We start from the raw sequence: 26,390 nt of genomic DNA on the forward strand, positions 1-26,390 counted from the left end.
AGTCCCCTACAAATATAATACTTGGTGATATAAAACAAACAGCTACAAAAGATACACTAAAACAACAGGGTCCTGCTGTATAGCACAGAGAACTGTATTTGATACCTTGTGAGCAGGAGGGTATAGCTCAGTGGTAGAGTACGTGCCTAGCAAGCACAAGGTCCTGGGTTCAATTCCCACTACCTCCATAAATAAATAAATAAATAAATGAATAAGTAAATAAGTAAAACCTAACTACCCCCCACCCCCAATGAAAAAAAAGTGTACACAGTATTGTATGTCAATTATATCACAATAAAACTTGAAGGAAAAAAAAACAGTCTGTAATAGCCTATAAGGAAAAAGAATATGAAAAGGAATATGTATGTGTGTAAATGAATCACTATGCTGTACACCAGAAATATTAACACATTATAAATCGACTATACTTCAATTAAAAAAAAAAGATACACTGGGGGAGGGTATAGCTCAAGTGGTAGAGCACACGCTTAGCATGCACAAGGTTCTGGGTTCAATCCCTAGTACGTCCTCCAAAAATAAATAAACCAACCCAATTACCTCCCTCTCAAAAAAAATACACTAAACTTTTAATACTATAAGAGACATGACATCAATATAGTATTGAAGTTTAGGATGATGGGTAATAAGCTAATGATATTCACACTTCCATCTAATAAGAGATGGTTTTATAAAGGCAGATGCCCGAAATTTTTGAAATAAAAATCACTTAGAATGGTGGGAGACATAAATTCAATGGGTAGATGAAGGAACAGATAAAATCAAGCCCAACACAGTAAACTGAAAACGAGAACTTGGAATCATAAACCCAAATCTAATCTAGGTATCAAATCATTTTGGTGTCCTGGATGAGTATTTATTTTTTTTAAAAGGTGAGGATTTTGTTTCTTTTTTTTAAAAGTGAGTTATTTTATCCAGAAATAAAGAGAAATCATGTACCTTACTGGTTTACAGTTTGGACTGGAGAGTTAGACAGATGTACTTTCAAGGCTGCAATTTGCGGTTGTTATCAGCCCTGTGACCTCAACCACGTTATTCAACCTTTCTAGGCTTGGTTTTGTCTTTCAGTTGGGGATTATAATAGCTCCAACCAATAAGCACTCTACTAAGGTAACCCTGTGTTTTGCACATTCTTTTCAGAATCATGCTCTTCTGAGGAAACTGGGACCTTCTCTAATTCTGGGGGAAATGCTGATAATTCTAAGTCAATCACTTTGGTCTCATTCCTCCTGCCCAACTGACTGACTTGGTGTGGGCCTATGATTCAATTTTGGCCAAAGAAATATGAGGAGAGGTCTAGAGGAAACCTGGAAATGTTTTCCTCTCTCTAAAAAGGATGCACAGGACCATTCCCCTTCTACGCTTGGACACTGCCACCTGCATGTGAATCTCAATGCTGGTAGGCTTTTGTATAATGAAGGGGTCAGCCTAAGAGGAATAAACATATTGTGGATGTCAGAGAAGGTGTGAAAACCTGGGGCCTGGGTGCTCTCACTGGACTGCTGAATTGGCCAAGCCTGGAATGACCCTACCTCTAGACCTCTTCTTATGTATGAAACATATTTTCCTTATTTTGGAAATACAGATTATAGGCCACCCAGAAAGTTCTATAAACAACCCATTTGCTAACTAAGAAGGTTAAGACAAAGTTTCATTGTGAATTGGATTTTCTGTCATTAGCAGCTAAAAGCACTCTAGCTGGTGGGAAGCAAGCCACATAAATATCTAGGGGAGGGCCATTTTGGAGAGACTTGGAGCACAGATATGAAGGCTTGGGGTGGAAGCCTGCCAGGCATATTTAAGGAGGTGCAGCAAGGAGCCCAGTGTAGTTACATCAAAATAAGAGAGGAAATCAGGGAGTTAATGGAGGCCAGATTGTAGAAGGCCCTGTAAGGATGTTGGCTCTTACGCAGAGAGAGGAGGAACAAGACAGTTCTGAGTGTGAGTGACATGATCTGACTGTTTCATCTGGGCCACTCTAGCTGCTGTGTTGAGAAGAGGTAACAGAAAAACAAAGACAAATGCAAATCTCAGCTATTGTTAAGGACCAGGCCTCTAAAAAGACAGCAGACTTCCTTCTTGACTCCAAAATCATGCCATCTTTCTTTTCCAAAAATTATGTATCCAGCAGTGCCTTTCTTATACACAGGTACCAAAGCCGGGTAGGAGATAAAGATCATTATTAAAAAATTCCTCAGCTTTCTCTCTTCTGAGTCAAATCACAAAAATTCCTTAAACTTTTCATTATGCTCTATTTTCTAGCATTTTAAAGCTTCTCTTCAAGGATGAGAACCATGCATAGGTAATGCCCTGTCAACACTGAGTTGGTATTTTTCTAACAGAATCTCAGGTCTATGACACCTTTTGATTTCACCTACCTATGCTACAATCTGAAATTAATCTGAATATGACGTATCTCTCATTACATTTGAGTCAAATGATTATAGTCACTACTATGTAAAGTCTTGAGTTCGCTACAACTCATTCTTTAATAGAAAAATTTCCAAACCTCAGAGTTGAAATATGATGACACGTGTCCTGGATCACCTCTGCCTTTGTCACTTTTCTGTGTAGATTTAATAAAACCAGGCGGTAATGCAGGACCTATTATGGGCCTGAAAAATAAAATGAACCTTTATCACTCTCCCCGACTAAAAAGTCAGCTTTCAGAATAAAACCTCACACAAACAATAAAAATCCAGAAAATACAAATGTTGAAAATGAGAATTTTATTCAATAATATTATTATTACTCTATAACCTAATATTTTTTCACTTAGTATCATAAAAAATCTAATTTTTGCATTTTAGCTTTCTACTTGTTAGTCAATGATTGGATACTAAACCTATAATTCTCAATCTCTGTGGCAGTGGTGTGTTCCCACTTTTTAAAAGAATTATCTTAAATAAAAATCATTAAAAAGTCCTTATTATGGACTAAAGCTTGTGAAGGTCTTTTTTTATTTTGTGCCATGGCTTTCAGTGTTGCTACTTACTGTCCACTGACACTTAAGGGCATTATAATTACAGTCAGAACTGCTTAAGTATAAATTGAGCCCTACGGACATACATAGCACATGCATACAACAGATGTTTATGGTTACATGTGCCAAGGCAGTAAAAAAATCTAAACACTGTCCTCACAAAGAATCCAGCAATGAGGTGGAAATGTGTAAGAACGAAAATAGCTAATTTGAGATCCACAGATAAGGAAAAGGTAGTATGTGAAGGATATTTCAATCAGTGTACTTTTCTCTTTCCTTAAAAAAGCCTGGTTGGTAAGTCACTCCATTTTCTGTGGGAGCAAAATAATGCCCAAGCATAACACAAACCAGTAAGTGACAGAGCTGGAGTTTGAATCCTGGTCTATCTGATGCCAAAGTTCACTTTCTTTCAAGCTGCCCCACTGCCACATTCTGAGGGAACTGACATCTATTCAAAAGGGAAAACTGCCTAAATTCTGGGTCTGAAAAAGAGAAAGCTTTACTTTATGTATGGAAAAAATAAAAGAGGAATGATACTTTCTACTCTCTTTCATAAAGTTTCTCCTGTCTTCCTTGGTTTTTTTTCTCTAGAGATGTCCCTGGGCCAGTATTACCAACTAAGACGGCACTGAAGTCTTAAGCTGAATTTTCCAGATTGTGCTGTGTTCATTTAGAGTCTTACAGACATGCTTCCTGGTAGGGCGAAAACAGTACTAAGAGTCACAGGGTCTGATTCTGGCCAATTACTTCTTGCCTTTGCTCATAAAACTTCTTTGAACCAAAACAATTTTGCAAATGAAAAATGCAGAAATGTGGCATTGTTAGAAAGAGCAAATTAGTTATCATTTATTAAGTATAAGGAAGTGCTGTATGAGTTTTTCTGAGTACAGTTTCTAGCAGATCTACAAATGCAATTACAGCTCCATTTTCTGGCCTCAGGGAATCTGTGAGGATAAAATTAGTAATACATACAATCTGAAAATATAGTACAGGAACATAACCGTGGCATGCTATGGAGATATGTAAGATTTTCCCTCCAATATATTCTACCACCTGTTTATTTCAAACATATATTTTATTGCTGCCAAAATATAATTCTCAAGAAAGAAACTGCTATGCATTTAATAATGTATTTTCTTGGAAGGAATGTTATATCCCAGCAGTCAGCAAATTTCCTATAAGAAACCAGATAGGAAATTTTAGTCTCTGAGGGCCACATTTGGGTCTCTGTCGCAGAGCTGTCTTTGTATTTTAATGACCCCTTCAAGATCACTCTTAGCTAGTGGGCCACGCAAAACAGGTAGTGGATTGTCCATCCCTCTTATTTCTAAGAGAGCAAAGTTATATGAAATTAGAAGCTGACTAGCGTGACTATAACCTCTGAATATAAAATGTGCAACAGCCTTTTCCACTTGTTCTTGCATATTGGGATACAGTGTTATGACCTATAAAACAATCTGGTGTGCAATATCGTGTTCAGCATTTAAAAATTTTATAATTCCCAGAAGATAGGAATCAATATTTACTGTATGTTTACTCTGTGCCAGGCACCATATAAGAATCACACATGTATATACATGTGTATAAATATGAATTCTCAATTACCACAATTCTGTAAGGTACGTGTTGCTATCCTGGTTTAAGATGACAAACTGGAGGTTCAGTGAAGTTAACTATCTAATCTGGCACATAGCTATCTGTCTAATCTTTCAATAAATAATTAAGAAAACATCTGAATTAGAAGTCAGATACCAGAATTCTAGCACCAGGTCTGACACTTACTACGTGCACAACCTTATCTGTTTAAAAAAAGGGGTAAGAAGGATAATGTTTTGCCCAGCCTACCACAGAACACTCTTGTGAGTATCAAATAAGAGATAGGGAAGTTTTTTTTAATAAATTATAAAAGTGCCATAAACATGTAAATAATTATTTTCCTTATAGAAATTAAAAACTTATAAATATTTTTATATCAAATTTATTTCAAACATTCTATAAATATATAAGTTAAAAACAATTTCAGATAACTCTTTAATGAATTAACAGACACTAGTTGACATATTTAGAAAACAACTGGCCTGAAATATTACACATTATCACCTTGGAGGAGAATCATCCTGCTTTTTAAATCCAGGAGGCAGGGCTGGTCCAAAAAACCCTTCATCATCATCATCATCATCGTCATCTTGATTTCTTCTCTGTTTTCTGAAAACACAGTATAATTTTATGCATGTATGTCAGAATTGTTTTCATAGAGAAATTTTAATTTTTAAAGGAACAGTAACTCAACTAGTTGTATAAACAATGAAACAATAAATTAATCTTGCCAAGTAAGAAAAAAAATCTACCACAGGTCTTATACTAATCTTTTCCTGGAATTTATCTGTGGCCTAAAATAGAGGATGGTTACTTCTTTACAGAAGTAATATATCAGTTTTATACATTTTCTGTGGTGTTAAAGATTCTACTCAATGAAGTTTCAAATAGTCTATTTGCTATATACTTCCCAGCAAAACGTTTATGACTTTGGCTTTTAATTTCATTTAAAGAAGGGTTTTCAGTTGCTATTTCTGTATCATAATTATTAAAATACATTTAAAAAACCTTGCTACCCAATAATAAACAAAGATTCAACTTCTTATTTACATGGACCTGCGCTGAGTATGGCTAGGTCAGAGCGAAATCATTCATTTGCTTAAACAAAAACATACACTGCATGCATAATTTTTAAAAGAAATCATCTGGTTTATTTAGAATAATTTAATCACTTCACTAATACCTTAAGGAAAAATCCTTTATGTTAGAGTTTTATTGAAATTCTAGATATCTGGGGAGCTAGCTATACACTACTAGAACAAATTTCATTGTAATAGGTGTAGTTCATGAGGAAATGTCATATGAAGTGACTTCTTCCTGTGCTACACAAATGCAGATACGATATCCCCTTTGTAGCTGTCTGTTCCAGCCAATGTATACCTGGTTTGAGGCTTGATCTATCATTTGATGTAATAAGTGACTGACCTTGCAGTGGGACCACTGTCATCTTCTTCAGATTCTTGATTTCCTTCATCATACAAAGAACTGCTGTCCTCATCGCTGTCTGACGACTCTGAACTACTGCTTTTATAATTAGGAGGCAGAGCTGGTCCTGCAACTACAGAAGACGTCTTGTGTATGTCATAAGTAGTCACAACTGTTTCAGTGAACCTCAGCCGACACTTCACACTTTCTTTTCTGAAATTCACAGCACTGGCAGGCTATCATTTATTAGGACTTGAATCTCATTTGCTCCTGTTTTGTGTATAGTGGTTTTTGTCTTTCCAACTCCAAGAAGGCAGAAATCATGTCTTACACAATATTAATTTTGAGATTTACAAAAACTTTAACACTCAAACTTATAAATATAGCAATAGTGTGTAATTGTTTACATCTTCCAGTTTTTGCATTGGTTGTAATTTCGGTTGGTCCATCTGCCAAAATGTTTCATGATTTTTTTTTCTTACAGACAACATATGGTAGACAATATTTACATCACAGAGCTAACCAAACAACAAACTTGCCATTCCATACTCCAACATATTAAAAATCAAAATTACCCCATCTGGTTTCTAAGAATTTTCACTGAAGAAGATATCTTTACTGGCATTATTATACTTCTCGGTTAGTTTTCTGTTGCCAATGATTTTCCACACAGAAACAAAAGTAGAGGCACTTGAAGTTTTAGTGCTCACTAGTCGAGATTCAGAGAAAAGAATGAGGCTGTACTGAGTTGGGGATGCCTGGGAAATGGGTAAGGGTCTTCAGGGCCCACAAGAAGAGAACTGCTCTCTCTTTAAGGCTCAGAAAAGTTACAGATTATTGCATGATGTCATGATGTGACACAGACACAAGTGTCTATGTCGATCCTGAGCAGTGATACTAAACCTCTACTGCCAGAGTTCCCAAGCCTGGATGTTTATCAGAATCACCAAAATATATATAAAAAAAGAGAGGGTTTCCTGGGGACTTCCATAGAGTCTGACTTGGATGGCCTGGAAATATGATTTTCCAAAGAGCTTCCCAGGTAGACTATTAATTCAATATTAAAAACCACACATACAAATAGAGATTTACACACATTAACCTATTTTATTTTGACAGCAACCTTATTAGGGAGGTATTTATTTCTGTCTTATAGATGAGGAAACTGAGGCAGAAGTAACTTGCCCAATTTCACACAACTGAACAGCAGACCTGGGACGTGAACCCAGAAGTCTGATTTCAGTCTACACCTTTAACCACTGTACTAAACAACATCCAACAAAGAGTCAGCATCCATCATCCAACAAATATTACTTAAGTAACTACTTCTAGAGAAACAACTTTAAAAAGAAACAAATAAAAAAGGTGACTGTGAATATGTTGGAGCGTAATTTTAAAGCCAGAGGTCAGGGAAGGTCCCCTAGAAGTCCTCTGAATGGAGACTTAAATGATGAGATGACAGTGGCCACACAACAATATAAGGAAAGAACATTCTAGATGGAGGAGTTGCTGGTGCAAAAGTCCTAAGGAAAGAACAAGCTTGATGTGCTTGAGGGACAAAAAGGCCTGTGCAGCTAAAGCAAAGAAAGGAAAGTGACAAGACACTGTTGGATGGTTACAAAGGGGTCACACTGTATGCTTTGGGGCCAGACTCTCTGGCTTTGAATTCCAGCTCAGCCACTTACTAGCTGAGCAATTTGGATGTTATTTAACCTTCCTGTGTTACATGCTTAATCTGTAAGATGAGGTGAATAGTAGTTCCAATCTCAAAGGGCTGTTGTGACGATTACATAGTTAATACATTCAAAGCACCTAACACAGTATCTGGTATACAGTAAGCACTCCATAAATGTGAGCGCAAGATGTGGTAAGGAGTTTGGATTTTGATTATAACAGGCAGTCACTGCAACGTTTTAAGTCTGCAAAGACATAATCTGAGTTACCTTTTTTTTTTTTTTTTTAAATAATTGTCTGCTGTAGAGTTAACAGAGGGGTCAGGAGTAGGAAGATGAGTTAGAAAACTGGTAAGAAATGGTTTGATTTGCAATGCGCTTTGAAGGAAGGGCAAAGAGGACTTGCCAATGGTTTGCATGTAAGAAATGAGAACCAAAAAAAAAGGAACTGAGGATGAGCCGTAGGTTTCTGGCCTGACTGGTTAGCTGGGAGGACAGTAATGCTATTCTCTAACATGGGCAAGACTAGAAGGGAAGCAGGTTTGGGGGAAGAGCCAAGACCTTGTTTTTTGCATCTTACTTTAACACGTCTGTTAAAAATTTCATTGGTACCCAGGTTATACTAGCAGAAAGCTCAAGGAAGAAGTCAAGGTCAGTTTTAGAACCATTTATCTACTTCCGAAAAATTTTTCCTATCACCTCTTGGTGTATTACTATAGATCAAGTGCTCAATACACAATAAACTGACTTTAAAAAAATCTAAACTTTTATCTTAAAAAATTGGATGCATTTTTTCCTACATTCTTCTACACATCATTAAACAAAGGAAGGAATTTAGAAAATAAATGCTAAGCTTGTAATACAGCATGCATAGAAAGAACAATCAAGCAGCAAAAAAGGGAAAACATTAAGACTTAAGGGATGAAGGGAGGGTATAGCTCAAGTGGTAGAGTGTATGCTTAGCATGCACAAGGTCCCAGGTTCAATTCCCCAGTACTTTTCTAAATAAATAAGTAAATAATTAAACCTAATTATCACCCCCCAGAAAAAACAAAAACAGAAAAAAATTAAGGGATAGGATTCATACCTCCAACTGCTGTGTAAGACTGAAGAATAGTTAATGTCTTAGCATGTAAATGTTCCCCAGCTATCAATGCAGATTATATCTGCCCTCTGGCTGCATGCAATGAACAATGCCTTTACTGATTTCTGGTTTATCTTTGTATGCACTACTAACTCCCAAAGAAGGGGAAGACACTGCCTTCCATGAATACCCTTTTCTTCAAAATTCTAGGGGGTCACAGTTTAACATGAAACAGACTGGAGGATTACATTGCTCCTTTCTTTTCTTAGACGTGGGTGTTATCAATGCAATTTGTCGATATGACACTACTGGCTAATTTTGGGTTGGTTCAGATCATTAAGAGATTTTATTCTTTTAAATAGTTCAAATGATTAAAATGTTAAATGGGCTAAATGTGTGCTGTCCTTGGGATTATAACTAACAGATAAGTTTGCCTTGATTTTTTTTTTTTAATGGAGGTAATGAGAATTGAATCCAGGACTTTTTGCATGCTCAGCATGTGCTCTACCACTGAGCTATGCCCACTCCCCTGCCTTGCATTTTTAAAGAAGGGAATGAACAGATGAATATAATCTCATCTGAGAAGAATATATGGCCTTATTTTTTAAATGATCATAGGAAAAATAATGTATAAAGTAACATTCAAAATATAGAATTATTTATTTTCCATTTGGGTTGTGTCAAAAGAAATCATTTACATAATAACGTAATACCAAGAAATGATAATATTAAAAAAGAAGAATATTGAAAGCATAAGTTACTATAAGCCACACTACAGACTTACTAATAAAACTGAGGATGTGCCTGGCTTCACATTTTTATAGGTATCATTCTTCAGAACTATATACAATGTCTCAAAAATTATTTTAGGCACTTAAAATGATCTATTCCATCTCTCTCCTAAAGCGGTGATGTTCATTATTAAGGTAACTCTCCCTCTGCAATGGTAGTTTTACAAATAGATTATAACTGCCATGTGAATAGAGAGAACGTGCCTTATATATTCCATTATGTTTCCCTTGTAGCATCTATCACACAGAATTATGCATACAAAAAGATGTACTCAGTATAACACATCAAATCTCATTATAGATCAGCGATCAATTAATGGTAATAGGAAACGCTAACTCTGAACCTAAATTAAACAAAATGTTATTGCCCCCAAAGCAATTCCATTCTTCTCATTAGTAGACTTATACTACAAAAAACTGTACTCCATCAAGTTTTGAATTTCAACAATAAAAATTTGTTTTCTCTCTTGTTATATACATACTTTCATAATAATCCTGATTTTGCCTGTTGACTGGCAAAGCCTAAAATATTTACTATCTGGTCCAGGAAAAGCTTGCTGGTCACCCCCCAGACAGGGTTAAGTCATGGAAATATAAATAAAGAGCATCCAACTGTCTTTTGATGGGAATAGATAGTGATGTCAGAGAAAAGTTTCCTAGAAAAAGTGTTGGTTGGAGATCTAGTCAGAGAGAAAAAGGAGAAGCGACAGGGGGATGTGGAGTAGTCTTCAAGAAGATGGAAACAATTGGAATGTTCTGGTTCAATGCCAAGGGCAAAGAGCCCTGCAGACAAGGGAAGGGATTCCACGTAAAAGCAGAAGGATTAGCCTTGGGAGGAAGTAATATCCCTCTTCCATTATGATCAAAGGGAAGATGAAAGAACCTGGCAGAGTCAGGGAAGTTTTTAGGCAAAGTGCCAGAAAAGTGAGGAATTTTTCTTAAGGTGGCCCCTACTTTTTCTGTGAAGCAGAATGAGAGTGAGTCTAAGAAAGAGAAGGTTTTAAAAAGCCAAGGCTGATGATGGGGAGAAGCTGTGTGGGGACCCTCTGGGCAGCGCTGGGGACCCAGCCAGGGAGGAGACTACAGTTTTCGGCAGCATTAGCCTGAGGAAATGTGAGGATTCTTCGAACAACAGTTGGAAGCCTGGGTGTGGGCTCACAAAGGCTGCATGTTTGGACTGATCCACAGCTGGGTTTTTGCCAGATGGGTTTAACAGAATACTGAAGGGGAGAAGGCAGTTGAAAACACTGGCAAGAGAAAGAATGAATGGATAGACTACACGGAGGCTAAGTTGAACAGGGACAGAAATAATTAAAGGAGGCCAATAATGACAGGCAGAGATCACATGGCTCAATGAGGCTAAAAACAAAAATAAAAGATTAAAAAAAAAGTGTAATGAGAGAAACTGAGTAAGGACAATGGATGACTAAGGGGTTCTGGCTTAGAACAAGATCTGAATTTAGGTTTTCAGGATGGCACAGGGCCAGAGTGTGAGTGCAGATGTGGCTGAGATGAGTGGAGTGGAGATCACCACAGGTGAGGAGAATGGACTTAGAGCCACAAGAGCCAAGGCTGCACTCGGCTTTCACAGAGCAGCATCTGGAGTATGGCTGGTCTCAAGAAAACACTTGCACCCCAGTGGTTTTTTAACATGACCTTTAAATGGGGACATTTCCCAGCATTCAATTTTCCAGAGTATTCGAATAAAGTTAATTTGGTCCATCTCAGACCTGTGTGCTCCCCTCTCCTCTGAACCCTGGTCATGCGAGTCAGTGATCTCTCCCAGGGGTAGCTGAGCATGAGGAACACAGGATAGATATCAGATGGGGCTCAAGAATCGCCACCTGAGGAAATCCTGACACAGCCCACAACATGGATGAACCCTGGGGGCATCATACTGAGGGAAACACGCCAGTCACAAAAAAGACAAATACTGTATGATCCCACTTACAGAAAGGAGAATGGTGGTTGCTAGGGGCCAGGAAGGGGGAAAAGTGGGAATGGGGAGTTGTTGTTTAATGGGTAGAGAGTTTCAGTTTTGCAAGATGAAAAGAGTTCTGGAGAAGGATGGTGGTGATGACTGCACAATGTGAATATACTTGAGGCCACTGTATAGTACACTTAAAAATGGTTACAATGGAAATAGATAAAAAAACAAATTTCTTTTGTGTAGCACAGGGAACTACATTCAATACCTTGTAGTAACGTATAATGAAAAAGAATATAAAAATGAATATATGTATGTATATGTATGACTGAAACATGCTGTACACCAGAAATTGACACTCTGTAACTGACTATATTTCAATAAATTTAAAAAGAAAAGAAAGGAAAAAATGATTACAATGATATATTTTTATGTTATGTGCATTCTATCACATACACACGCACAAATTTGCACTCCTAGCCAGCCATAAAATTCCTTCCAGCTCCTACATAAAGACTTCTGGTTAACTACATTTATACTGGTCCTGGCTGGCCCTCTGCCCTGAATCCTGGGCTTCTCTTAAGGAATTTCTACTGTCTCCTCTACTTGCCCAAAAGGAAGCTACTGAGCAGTACTAGTGTCCAGAATTACACAAGGCCTAGGGCATGGTCCCTTTCCTTGGGGAACTCCCAGTTCAGCAGGGGAACCAGCAAATAAGACATTACAACCAATGTGAGAACTACAGAGCAAGCACAGGACGCACCCATCCCTCCCTACACAGTGTCCTGGCACCTGCAGGAGCAGCAGCAGCATCTGGGAACTTGTTAGAAATGCTGAACCTCTGGCCTTATCCAGATCTATGAATTCAACAAGATCTCCAGGTGATCTGAGTGCCTGTTCAAGTTTGAGGTGCATTATTACAGAAGACAGAAATGAGGGGGACTGACTGTGCTGGTTTGCCTGGAACTTGGGGGCTTCCTGGGAGGTGGGACTTTCAGTGCTCAAACTGGGACAGCCCCAGGCACTGAGAGGTTAATCCAGTCTTTTTCACCTGGTGGATGTCTGTGCAATAGATTCAAATCCTGAAAGGGGAGGGAAGAGGAGGATGGAGAGTGGGTGGGACATTGAAGGATCTCATCTTTTTATCACGCAAATCTGATGTCAGACCTTTGTTGTAAGCTCTTAAAATTGTTTCTTACAGAAAAAACTGCATACTGTATGATTTATTCAGAAAGTATAAAAACAGGCAAAACCAATCTATGCTGTTAGAAATCATGAAAGTAGTTACTCTTGGAGGGAGCAGTGATTAAAAGGGGGCATAAAGGGTCCTTCTGCACACTGGTCACACTGTTGTGTGTAGCTTTGAACATTCATCAAGCTGTGCACTTTAAGTATATTTTCTGTATATATTACACTTCAGTAAAAATATTAAAAAACCCACAACTCTCCAAAGACATCTGTTGCTCCTGGAATAGAGACCAAAATTCCCTAACTTGGTCTCTGAGGTTCTGCTTATTTGCTTTCCTGCTAGAATGTGAGCATCCAGGTGGGCAGGGGCAATCTCATCTCCTCACCTTCTCTGCTTCAGTCACCTGGTCCTCTCTGTTCACGGAGCCTACCTTGTTCCATCTTGCCTTAAAGTCTTCATACATGTCATTTCCTCAGTCCGAATGCTCCCTCACACCTCTTGGTCTCAATGATTCTACTAACCATTTACAGCTCAGCTCAAAACTCATTCTTTACACTGAAGTGTTATGGGCCTCCTGATGTGATAAAATACGAAGTTCATAGCTTTCTAAAAGACCATATTTTCTTCCAAAACAAAGTAGTCTTAAAATAATTTTTCTTTTTTGTTGATTTAGGGTCAGAGTATCACATAATGTGTATCTTTAGACAATTACAAATTTGACACATTGGGGATAGCACTGTTATTTAGATTTTTTTCCTTTGGAAAGGAGACTTCAAGTTTCTTAAAACTAGATGCACAGGCCAATGAGCACATGAAAAGTGGCTCAAAATCACTCATCGTTAGGGAAATACAAATGGGAACCTCAGTGAGCTACTACTTCACATCCATTAGAATGGCTATTATAAAAAAGAAGACAAAAAGCAACATGTGCTGGTAAGGATGGTGAGAAACTGGAACCTTTGTGCATTGCTGGTGGGGATGTAAAATGCAGCCAACGTGGAAAACACTATGGTGGTTCTTCAAAAAAATTAAACAGACTATTTACATGATCTAGCAAATCCACTTCTGGATGTATTTTCAAAAGAACTGACAGTAGGGACTTAAACAGATGTGTACACCCCTGTTCACACCAGCATTTTTCACAATTTCCAAAATGCGGAAGCAAACCAAGTGCTCACTAACAGATGAATGGATAAACAAAATGTGGTCTATGTGGTATGTACACATGTGGAATATTATTCAGCCTTACAAAGGAAATTCTGACACATGCTACAATGTGCATGAACCTTGAAGACATTATGTTAAGTGAAATAAATCAAACACACAAAAAATATTGTATGATTCCATTTACGTGGGTGTACCTAGAGTAGTCAAATTCATACAGTCAGAAAGTAGAAGAGTGGTTGCCAGGGCTAGGGGAATGGGGGTAATGAGGACTTAGTGTTCAATGGTTATAGAGTTAAGGTTATGCAAGAGGAAAAGAGTTCTATGGATAGTGGTGATGATTGCAAAACAATGTGAATGTACTTCAACAATAAATTGTACACTTAAAAATGGTTAAGATGATAAATGTTACATTATGCATATTTTACCAGAATGAAAAAGAAAAAAAAAACTAGATGCACATACACTATTCACCTGATTTTTAAGGAAGATGACATTGTAGTACAGTGGGGAAGGGAGGGTGGTGGGTTAACTGGACACCCACATGTGAAAAAAAAACTTCACCCTCACCTTACACCATACACAAAAATCAATTCCAGATGGACTGCAAATGTAAATATGAAAGCTGAAGCCATAATGCTTTTAAAGGAAAACACAGGAGAACAGTTCTGTAACCTTGGAGTACATAAAGATTACTTAATGAAAAGCTCTAACCATAAAAAAAGAAAAATTAGAAATTAGAATATATTAACATTTTAAACTTCTGTTCATCAAAATACACTCATAAGAGACTGAAAAGGCTACCCACAGAATCAGAGAAGATATCTGCAATACATATAACTGAAAAATGACTTCTGTCCTCAGTATATAAAGAATTCTACAAAGCAGTAAGAAAAGACAGGTAACTCAGTGGAAAATTAGCAAATGACTTGGATGTGACACACACCCAAATGGCCAAAAAATATATGAAAAGGCAGTCAACTTCATTTGTCACCAGGGAAATGCAAATTAAAACTACTAATCAGATACTGCTACAAATCACCAGATTAAAAAGACAGAAAAAACCAAGTATTAGTGAGAACATGGAACGACAAGAATTCTCATTCATGCTGGTGGGAATGTGAATTGGTATGACTTTGGGAACTGTTTCCCAGTATCTGCCGAATATATGCATATCCAATGACCCAACAATTTCATAAGACATGCAACATGTGCTCACCAAAAGACATGTACTGGAATGTACAACAGCACTTTTTTAACTGCCAAAAAAGAAGAAGCTATTCAAACGTTCCTTAATAGTAGAATAGAGAAAGAAACTGCAGGCATTCACACAATGGACTATTATAGCAATGACAGTAAACAATCTATAATAACATCAACAATAATTCATTAACATGGAGACTCTCTCAAAACACCGTGCCAAAATATGAAGCCGGTTACAAAAGTGTTCATACTGTATTTTCCCATTTACATAAAAAGCAAAAGCATGCAAAACTCAGCTCTGATGTTATAGGTCAGGAGAGTGGTGACCCTTTGGTTGAAAGAGGACTGGAGAGGCAGGCAGAATGGAAGATGGCACCAGGGGAACTTCTATGAAGTCATACAGTGAATTTCAAGGATATTGGTACTAATAAACTTCTATTATTCTGGAAGAATAATGAGATAAAAAGTGCTATCTCATAATGAAGAAGAATATGAAAACAAACATATGTATGTAAATGTATGGCTGAAATATTGTGCTGTACACCAGAAACTGACACACTGTAAATTGACTATACTTCAATTAAAAAAAAATCATATTTCAAGATTTTTTTGGCAACTGTTTTAGCATCGGCCATCTAGGAGGTTATGAAGGGAATGATATTATAGTAAGGGGAACTGCGTGTTAAAAAAGTGACATGCTATGTGCAAGATATTGTGCTTGATGGAGAAGTGAACTCATTCAGCAGATAACGACCAAGGACCTTTTATGTGCCAGGCAGACTGGGGTAAGATTCAGTCAAGGTAGAGGGCGATACACACACAGACACGATGTTAAACGCTGAGGGTAGGGGTGGGGAGAGAATGACTGTACAAAAGAAACAAGCAGAAAAGAGTAGACAGAAAGTGTCTGAAGTAAAAGCTGGCAGAATGATGGAAGCAAATCGTAGTACAAGTATCTATTGGATGGTGGTTGCTTACCAGCAAATCCTGCCTTGGTTTAAAATCAGGCAATATGGTGAACCAAAACCAACGTAAGCATAGGAACCCAACTAAAAATTTTGGTTAACCCTACTTTTCTTCAACTTCAGTTGAATGGAATCTTCCTTGCTAAAATAAAAGCTTAACTTTTTAAAGGCTATAGCAGAAATGAGACCTGGAAAGAAAGTTCAAGGTAGAAACATGGCCTTTAAGTAGTCAAAGAATGCAACTTAGATTCAGAAATGGGATGGTTACTTTTTCAGCTTCACCAACTGCAGTCAGTCCCCGGCTACAAATTAGAACAAACATTAAGGGAGCTAGACTCTCATCATGGAGGAATCTGAGAAGCATTTATTTGGCAAATCGAGGGTGCCTGCTATGTGTTAAGGCTAGAAGACCATAGTGCAATGGTGGAGACAGATATGCCAAAAAGTTATTCAAAAACAGTGTATCAAATATGTGATGTAACTAAGTAGGAAAAAACCCGAGGGTAAAGAGGAGGGTGTGACAATGCCTGGGAGAGTTTGGAAAGGCTTCACTGAAGTGACATTTAGTCTGTGTCTTGAAGGATAGGGTAGAGGATTGTCAGGGATGCCAAGAAGCGCAAGATGAGGCTTGAAGAAGCCTAGAGAACTGAAGAAGTGCGCGGAAACTTGGATTGGTTTGAGCAGGGCTGTGTCTGTCTGATGCAATGACAGGGTAAGAGGCTACAAAGGCAGGTCGGGGGCTAGAGGAGAAAGTATCTTCTGCAAGAGCCAACTGCATTCATTGTAAGTCAGAAAGCAAGATGGCACAAAGGTTAGGAGCACGGGCTTTGTTCTAATCCGCTTAGTAGCTGTGTGGTTCTGGGCAACAGCCTGGGCCTCAACTGTCTCTATGTGTAACACGACATAAAGTCTTTACCTTATACAGTTTCCAGGAAGATTAAATGACTGAATCTGTATCGGTCATTCAGCACCGCGTCCAGCGCATTAAGCATTACATGGGAATACCTCATCAGGATAATGATTACCAGCCAAAGCTCGTTTCTGCAGCCCCCATGGCTGTCTCCCCACGGCCACAGCCTGGGAAGGAAAGTTAGCTCCGGTCGGGCTGAGCACATTCGCCACTTCTCTGCCCTCCTAGGCCTCGGACCGGTACTCAGTAAGCTGGGCCGGGCCAGAGACGAGGGGGGCGGGTCTGGCGGGCAGGGGACACGCCGCTTACCCGGGCTGGGGTCCCGCTCCTCGTCCTCTGCTGACCCGCGGGCCTTGAAGCCGGGCGGTAGCGCCGGCCCGATCAGATCCCTCGCCATCCGCGGTGGCAGACACTGATCCCGCATACAAGTGTACCCAGGCCGAGTCAAATCTCTCCCCAAAGCAGCCCGCGATTCGCCGCAAATACGGGAAGCCTTTTCCGGCGCCGACTAATGACGCAGAGGCCCGTGATTGGCTGTTCCGTATCATCAACGCTAAAGGAAGTGACGCCTAACGCTTGCGCCACATTCGCACGCTGGGTTAGTTACCTGGCGGGTGGCATGGCTGAACCGGCAAGTGGTTTCGTGACTCCCACCGGGTGGTTTCCAGCTCCCGAGCTGACTCCCACGTCGGGGCCTCTGAGCGACAGTGCCTCTCTGCCGAACAACTGGATGCTCTGGGCCATGCTGCCGCCGCCACCGCCGCCTTCGTCGCCTCTCGCAGCAGGGTCCGAGCCTTCCGCAGAGGCGCAGCCCACTGTAGAGGCCCAGGCTCTCCCCAAGGCGCCTCCCAACTTGGACGCCCAGATTCTTCCCGGGGCGCAGCCCTCCTTCGTCGCTCAGTTGCCTCTTAATTCTCAGCCTCAACTCAATGGCCAGCCTTCCTGGAATTTCCAAGCTTCGACATCATGGTACTGGACTCAGTCTCCGGGTGTCTTTCCTCAGCATCAGAAGTCCCACAACACTCCAGGTAGGTCGTTACTCCTCTCTGTACCACTCCTTACCTTACTTCTTCCCTTTTTCCCGCTCCTATTTCATCCACCTTCCTTTCCTCCCTTTCTGATACTGGCCTGCACTCTTGGAGGCTGGGTATTAATGTATCCCAATTTGTCCCATACCTAGTTAAGTTTTCCCATCCTGTTCATTAAGTTTAGTAATTATTTATAGAATTCTACCTATGGACCAGGAACAGGGGATATAACAGGAAAGAAAACATACAAAAAACCTTATCTTTAAGGAGCTTAACATCCCCTGGTGGAGGAAGACAGGCAATAAAACAAAATAAAACATTGTGTGTTAGAAGGCAGCGAGTGCTCTGGAGAGGGAAAGCAGAGAAGAGTGACAGGCAGTGCAGTTTTAAATGTCAGTGTCAGCCATCAGTAAGGTGACATTTGAGCAAAAACTTCAGGGAGGTGAGGGATGGAGCAGTGCATACATCTGGAGGTTGGTGATACAGGCAGAAGGACCTGCAAGTGCAAAGGCCTGGAGGCAGGACCTATAGATCAGAATGGAAGCCGGTGTGTCTAGAGAGGACTGAGCCTGGGGCAGATTTGCAGGCGGTTGGGGAAGACGTCTTTGTAGATCATGGGACTTTGACTTTTACTGTTGTGATATGCTTAGTGCAGAGAGATGGTGTGGTTTGATTTGTGTTTTAAAAGGATTAATGTGGCTGTTGATGGGAATTGACTGAAAGGGAGACAGGAAGTTAATGGAGTTAACTAAGTGAGAGCTGTTAAAAGGGGACTTGGAGCAGGGTGGAGCTCCGCAGTTGATGAGAAGTAGTTGGATTCTAGATTTATTTTGCAGGTAGGGTAAGGCCAACCCAACTTGGTGAAGGACCGGATATGGGTGTGAGGTAAAGGGGAGACAAGAATAGCTTAACGTTTTTCTGCTAAATAAGTGGAAAGGTGTGGATGGAGCAACTTTGTAAAGAAGACCAGGAGGTGTCAAGTAGAGGTACTGAACTGACTTTCAGCTATTAGTTAGTATTTTCAGGGGAGAGTTGAGGCTAGAGCTGTAAATTTGGGTGTCATCAGCATGTAGATTATGTTTAAAGCTACGAGATTGTTCACTTTAAACCATTCTCCAACTTTCTACAAGATTCAAGTTGCATTAAATTGAATCCAGATCATTGCTTACTGTGTGCCAAATGCTGGGGATTGAATGTACCTAAGATGATACTAAGTTGGGTGAGATGGGTTCATAAATATAAATCTCAATACAGTGTGACTGGTATTAGAGGCATGTAGGAGAAGATTTCAGAGTGTGGGGGGGAGCTGGGAAAAGCTCTTGGAAGAAGCGTTTTGGGGGATGTTTAGGATTTAGGAAAAGATACTTTTTAGATACAGGTAAAGAGGTGTCAGTACAAGGTGAGTTCTGAAGGGTGCAGTGTTCTGGGATGACTGAAGCAGAGTATGTGGAGGTTATGGGGGAAGAGCAGGGTGAGAAGATAAAGTGGGATCTCATTGACGGACTCTGGAAAGCCATTTGCTTCCAGAGTTGTGAGCAGGGTTGTGGTGACTGGGGGATGATTTTTGTAGTGTCAGTATGCAGGGTCTGCTGGAAGAGAGGGTTTAGGAACTGGAGGACAGTCTGGGAGGCTGTCACAGTAATCTGGGTGAAAGATCAAAGTTTCAGAGTAGGGTCATGACAATAAGAAAGGAAAAGAATTTGAAAGAAAAAATATTTCACAAGTTCTCTTTTCCTTGTGTAAAATAGAATCTGAAAGAGCTGTATCAGGGATTTTAAAGGTTTGCATTTCTAGTGGTCAAACATTAGAAATAGCTACATCAGAAATAACTACAAGGAGTTTTACCAGGTTATATAGAAATTTTACCAGGTTAGCCTGTCCATTCCTTTACTTAAATGCCTGAAGCATCTATGGACATATAATCTTACCAATATGTATTGATTTGAAAAATATTTGGTAAACTATTTTTAATCTTTGTTAATTTGTTTGAGCTACTAGTCTTCCTAGGAGAGGTAGTTTACCACTGTTTTTACTCAAGTACTTGTGACATGCTATAATAAATAACATTTTCAATAATTTTATTGTTGCAAACATTTATGGGTCTTTGTTTTTCAGTTAAACATTCTTATTTTCCACGAAGACATGATGCAGATGCCAATAACTTCAACAACTTCTCTCCCAGGAGAAAACAGAAAAAAAAGGTATTTTTAAAGATGTTCTTGAATGTGACACTTTGGTTGCTATATCACTGTTTTATATCTTGAGTTTCTGTCATAACTGTCTTAGTGTTTTGCATCCATTATTGACACTGCAGAGCCTTGCTATAAAAGGATCTTTAAGGATCTTAGCTTAAGTAAACCAAAATAGTTTTGAGAAATAAATGGAGAAATTATTGAAAAAGAAAACATTAAATCCATTTTAATGTAGTATCAGGAGTAAATATAATTGGAAATTATGATTATAGATAAATGTAAATGTTATTTAACTTCAATTAAATAAAAAATATAAATTATACATAATGTATTATACTTATATTACTAGCAAATTGGGAGGGGAAGGATGGCATTAAAAGTTTTTTTTTTTCCATTGAGGATCAACTCTTGCTTATGTTCAGTAACCAAGTCTTAAAATAGGTTTCCTTTATTCTGATGTAGCATACAATTTGGTCTTTCAACTTATAAGATGTATAAATAATGTCATTAGTTTAGAATAAGTTGAGTAAGGTCTACAGCAATTACATGCAATTAGTGCCCTTTGTGTGGCATGAAAACTATGTAGCTAATATATAAAATATAGCGAAAGTGTGATACATTTATTATAATCTCAACATTAAACATTTGGAGACCATTTCCTATATATCTCTCATTGCAATAATCTTTTTTGTTTTTGTTTAAATGTAAAAACAGCAAATTGAGAATTAAAAAAATGAATATTTACCTAAATAATTCTTTTTTCCCCCTTCCATACTTTTAAAAATTTACTTTTATTTTATTTTATTTTTTTATTGAAGTACATTCATTTACAATGTGTCAATTTCTGGTGTACAGCACAATGTCCCAGTCATGCATATACATACATATATTCATTTTCCGATTCTTTTTCATTAAAGTTTATAACAAGATACTGAGTATAGTTCCCTGTGCTATACAGAAGAAACTTGTATTTTTTTCCTCTTCTGTACTTTAAAAAAATATATAGTGTACTTGTTTTTCCTAAAAGAAGAAATGCTGTTTTTACCCTGAATATTTATTCTTAGGTCATTTTGACGTTTGCTATACTAAGTCTTAATTGGATTACCAATTTGAAATCTACTCACAGTTTATATTAGCACTACTCAGATTTTAACATTTTTATCATGCTGACCCTTTTGTGATTGTTAAAATTTGAAAGAAGCAGAATCATCCCTTCATTAGAAATGTGTTCAGAAGTTTCTCCCACATGTAAGATTTATGTGAAAAATCAAAATATGTACTATTAGAGGAATAGTTATATTTTTACTGTTGATTAAAGATTTCTCACCAGAAGCCTAATGCCTCTTCATTTTTGTTTACAGAAAAGAAAGGAACCAGTTTTTCACTATTTTTGTGATACCTGTGATCGTGGTTTTAAAAATCAAGAGAAGTATGATAAACACATGTCTGAACATACAAAAGTAGGTTTTTTTGTTTGTCCTGAAACTTATTTAGCAAAATGGGTATATTCGGTAGAAATTCTGAGCTTTTTTTCCATGCAAGTTCATATTTTTCACAGACATGTTGTTTGATGACTTGGCAAATGGGGACATTGACCCTGGGATTTGCAGTTTGAGGGTGGGGAGCCCACTGCTTCAGAAAGAGGTAAAGTGGCAGCAAAGGAGAAGGTGGGGTCTGGCAGCTGTCTGTACGTGTGCACTCCCTCTGCTCGATAAGAGAGCTGGGCCTCTCCTCCAGTTGCTCCATGCACCTTTGTGAGTTCTTTGACCTTTAAGGCTGCCCTTGATCATTTAACCACACTGTATAATTTGCCATGGTCTGGCATCCTCTAAGGATGGTCTGGACCTTATTAAGTACTTTAAAAGGATTTTTAACCAGAATATTTGAGAAGTAAAAAAGGTTAAAAAGGAAGCTCTTAGTTTGGAAAAGTTGTCTTTCAGTTTATAGAAGTGCCCTCAACTTAATTAAATTAAAAACGTTAGGGCGGTGGGTGGGTATAACTCATTGGTAGAGCCTGCTTAGCATGCATGAGGTCCTGGGTTCAATTCCCAGTACCACCAGTTAAAAAGAAAAAAGAGTCAAAGAAAGAAAAAGAACGTTTTACAACATTGCTGATATCATGCATTCACTGAAGTGGAGAAGCAAATTATATGTATTACTGTATTGTATACTTTGAGAATGCAACTCTGTTTTGGAGTGATTTTTGTTTTGCTATTGACATAAGTATGCAGTGATAACATCACAGTTGTAATTTGACCAGAATATGTCTGTAGTAGGATAAATTTAATATGGAAAACATTGAATAGTCTTTTTTAAAATTCTTACAGTGTCCTGAAGTAGATTGCTCTTTTACTGCACATGAGAAGATTGTCCAATTCCATTGGAAAAATGTAAGTTTTTATGTCTCATTTTTTTAATGTGCTTTTTAAAATTTCATTGGTCTATAATCTTCACAGCTCTTCATTTACATAGTCTAATAAATAGTAAGTAACATTCATGGAGAACTTTGTACAGCGTTTTTACATCTGTTATTCTGTTTTTCAGAAACCACTGTGTAAAGTAGATAAACCTTGGCCCTATTTAAGAGATTTATAAAATGATTTGCCCTAATGCCTCTGAACTGATTCTTGAACTTGGGTCTCTTGACTCCAAATTCTATGCTTTTTTTTTTTTTTTTTTTTTTTGGTGTGGGAAGATATGTAGGTTTATTCATTGATTTATTCATAGAGGAGGTACTGGAGTTTGAATCCAGGACCTCATGCATGCTAAGCATGCGCTCTACCGCTTAAGCTATACCCTCCCCCTCTATGCTTGTTTTGATACACCGCATTGCCCCAGATCGTTTTGTGTTTTCATTATTTCTTTGGCTGTCTCCCTCAATTGTGGCTGGAAGGTCATTCATTTGGGTATTTAATGTCAGTTGAGAAACGGGTGACATATTTACTTTGTAAACCAAATTATGTTACTCCTTTTTTTATCAATAGGACTAATCTAAATACATGAGAAATTTCTTTTTCCTTTAAAGGAAAAGTCATAATAAGGATAGATAAAACCTGCTTACTTGATTTTAAAATTGTCTCTGCTAGTAAATTTAATGTTGGCTGCAGAGTGTCTATTGGCCCCCATAATATTTGGCATTTAGTCAAAAGCGTACAGTGTGCTTCCTGATATTCAGCAGGCATTTTCCCCTTAGATGCATGCTCCTGGTATGAAGAAAATCAAGTTAGACACTCCAGAGGAGATTGCAAGATGGAGGGAAGAAAGAAGAAAGTGAGTAAAGAGTTCAGAACTAGTGAAACAACTTTCTTTTACTGTGGCAAGGCTGAGTGCTTCGAAATAATGACTGACCTGGCCCTAATGAATAATTTGAAAAAGGAAATTTGGTCTTTTATAACGTTGCAAATACTCAACTGAAAATGACCAGTCCTAATTTTGTTATTCTGCAGAATTGGCATATAGTGATTTTGAGAATATTGTTACTTGATGTATGATAAACACACAGTTTTAATTTAATTTATATTTATATTTATTTTGATTCATCGCATTCCCTTATAATGTTGGTACTAGGGCATAGGACTGTAAACTGTATTGTATGAGGCTATTATTGAATGTAGTTTTTGGTAGACCTAATAGGAACTCTTCGTAAATAACTGATGTCATAATGGGACTTTACTCTTTGAGGGGAGCTACTACATACCTGCCACCTGTGTTAGATATTCAGTGCTGAGGCCGTGATGGGTGGATGCTATGTAAAAAAAAAGGATGATACTTTGCTATGTTTATTGTTTTGATCATTTTAAAATTATTGAATGATTGCAGTATGCGAGGCAGAAGGAGCACAGCAGTGACAAGCTACTCACATGCTTGTCCTTCACTATAAAAAACCGGAAATGTTTTCCTGTAATTAAAATTTGAGCCTCACCATGTGAGTCGTAGCTTTCTACTTACTAGGGAAGAAAGCTTAGTAGATGTCTAGCTAGAATCTAATGAAAAATCCCACAAGGATACTATTTTATTATTATCTTCTCAGAAAGGACCAGGATACCTCATCCCAAAGCAGAAGACTAAGTCAGAACTGTTAGGATGGTCAGCTGCACTTTCAAGTCAGTAGCTACTTTTCTGGAATTAAAAAAATGAGGAGAGCCTGAGATAGGAAGGGTTATCCTCAAAAGTCAAGAAAGATACTTAATACTTCTGGCCAGCAGGTTAAACTTGTACTTCATTGAGCTTAGTTAAAGTTTTCACTTTAAATCCACTGTATGTCTGTATGCATAGTGCTTTGCCAAACCTTACACTGTATGTGAAAAAGTGAGTCACTGCCTTTTAAAGCTTTAGAGGTAACTCTGAGAAAAACCAGCATAAACATAAAAGATTTAGGACCAACTGAGAACAAATAGAATTCAGTAAATGTGTATAGATACTAGTTATTAATACTGTGTGCAGAGTTGGATGAGGGTGAAGAGATGATCAGAGGAATTTAATTTTTAAGCAGGTAAGCCTGGGTCCAGCCTGTCAACATGGACTCAATGGATTTATCAAAATTTCAAGTGCATCTTTGTCTAACATCTGTAAGAATCTAGGCCAGCAGGAGTAGGGTATACTAGAATGCCTCTTCCTCTTTACCTCCTGGCAGAATCTTACTTATCTTGTACGATTTGTCTTAAATGTCACCTGATTTGTCGTTCTCTTCTTACCCTTCATTTCCTCTGTCTCAGTGCTGCCAGAGCTCCATCTGTAACCAGATAAGGAACTTGAGCCAGAATGTAAATCTATACCTTACTTCCTTCATTGAGAAAGTCTTGGTAAGAAGAAAGTATCAGCTGAACTGAATATTTTGCTGAGGGACGCAGTTGATTTACACCCAGGCATAAGTGTGTGGATTGGCTGCCAGTTTGTGGACCAACCTACCGCAATGCATCATTCACTGTGTCCTTTTGCCAGTACATAGCTTAATACAAACACAGTAGCATTTGTTGCATTATATTATAGGTGGCCTGGTCTTAGACAGCTTTGATTCTGCTGCACTTTGCATGGTGCCTGGGATTTAGTATGCGGAGAATAAGTATTTTCCGACTGAATTACTGTTCAGTGGTGTAGTGTGAGTAGACCTGGTCTTGGCACTTACTAGGGAGCCTTAGCCATTGCACTGTCAAACTTAGAAGTCAAAGAGTTGGGTCCGTTAGCTCTGCTTCCTGGTACTTGGTTTTTGAAGAGCTGATGATAATGGTATTGAAGATCATATCCTGCTAGATGAGATGGAAATGGCCTAACTGCTAAGGTTGTCTCTCTGCTACTTTGCCCTGACTTGGTCAGTTGGAAGTTGTTTCAGCTCAGTGGTGCCGGCCCCTGCTGTATGTGTTTAAATCTCTTGAGGAGAATGACAATGGTTATTAGTCAGCAATGATTATAAAGTAACTAAGACGTTAACTAAAGTGTTGAATTTCTCAAATTTTGAGTTCATTTAGGTCAATAGGGAGATCTGAAGAGAGTTCCTGATTTGCCGACTTTGGTTCTTTTATCTCTAGCACGTGTTTAAATTAAATCATTATATAAACCCTGGGAAGATTGGAGCCACTGTTAAATTAGTGGTAGCCAACTTCAATGGTTCTGTTCCGCTATGTCTGTAGCTGTTTTCCTTTGCCACATCCTCCACACTGCCCTCCTCAGCACATCAGTGAAAGGACCTCACCTAGTCTGGAGGAGTGGGGTGGGGGTGTTCCCTGACAAAGAAAGGTTGAGCTAACTTAGACCTAACTATGAAGAAATAAAGGGAGGCAGTGCTCAGACAGTTTGGCCTGAGTGTAGGAACTTGAGTTTAGGTTAGATAGGGTAGAAGCTTTTGGAAGATGGCAGTTGCGGGGACAGAGAGAAGTAGGTGGATATAAACCGTTTGGGAGATGAAAATGGGCAGTATTTGCTGATTGAACAACTGTGGGGTCAAGGAAAGAGGTTTTGAGGAGACGTCCAAGTTCCTGGTATGAGTACCTCTGGGAAAGGTGGCGCCTGTTACTGATCCAGGGGACCAGATTTGTAGGTGTTGATTTTGGGCATTGCTGAGTATGAGGCACTTCTGAGACATCGGGACTCAGAGCAGACTGGCTGGAGATAGGTGTTTTAAAATCATGAAACCGTGAATGCAGATTTTCCCGACAGAGAGAGGGTAAAGTGGGGACAGAAGATAGCCTGACAGGGAGTAAAGCCAACAAGACTGCTGAGCAAGAGCTGGGGAAGTGAAGACTAAG

At 38.6% G+C, this 26,390-nt stretch overlaps 2 protein-coding genes across 3 annotated transcripts in view; one reads left to right on the plus strand and one right to left on the minus strand.

Annotated features, from left to right (window-relative positions):
* GPALPP1 (GPALPP motifs containing 1) overlaps positions 1–17,429 on the minus strand; it is a 31,643-nt gene extending 14,214 nt beyond the window's left edge. For both annotated transcript variants that reach the window (XM_045514025.2, XM_010951382.3), the window contains exons 1-4: positions 17,238–17,429; positions 6,023–6,155; positions 5,102–5,206; positions 2,528–2,633 (exon numbers count right to left, since the gene is read on the minus strand). In XM_045514025.2, the coding sequence (XP_045369981.2) occupies positions 2,528–2,633; positions 5,102–5,206; positions 6,023–6,155; positions 17,238–17,352 (459 nt within the window). In that variant the 5' untranslated portion in view covers positions 17,353–17,429. The remainder of the gene's footprint in view (positions 1–2,527; positions 2,634–5,101; positions 5,207–6,022; positions 6,156–17,237) is intronic.
* A 65-nt stretch (positions 17,430–17,494) lies between these two features.
* The window catches only part of NUFIP1 (nuclear FMR1 interacting protein 1), a 31,514-nt gene continuing 22,618 nt past the window's right edge, over positions 17,495–26,390 (plus strand). Inside the window, exons 1-5 of the mRNA XM_010951381.3 lie at positions 17,495–17,956; positions 20,072–20,157; positions 21,510–21,608; positions 22,476–22,538; positions 23,342–23,418. Of these exons, the coding sequence (XP_010949683.1) occupies positions 17,548–17,956; positions 20,072–20,157; positions 21,510–21,608; positions 22,476–22,538; positions 23,342–23,418 (734 nt within the window). The 5' untranslated portion in view covers positions 17,495–17,547. The remainder of the gene's footprint in view (positions 17,957–20,071; positions 20,158–21,509; positions 21,609–22,475; positions 22,539–23,341; positions 23,419–26,390) is intronic.

The sequence above is a fragment of the Camelus bactrianus genome, chromosome 14 (assembly GCF_048773025.1).
Source record: "Camelus bactrianus isolate YW-2024 breed Bactrian camel chromosome 14, ASM4877302v1, whole genome shotgun sequence".
Taxonomy (NCBI): domain Eukaryota; kingdom Metazoa; phylum Chordata; class Mammalia; order Artiodactyla; family Camelidae; genus Camelus; species Camelus bactrianus.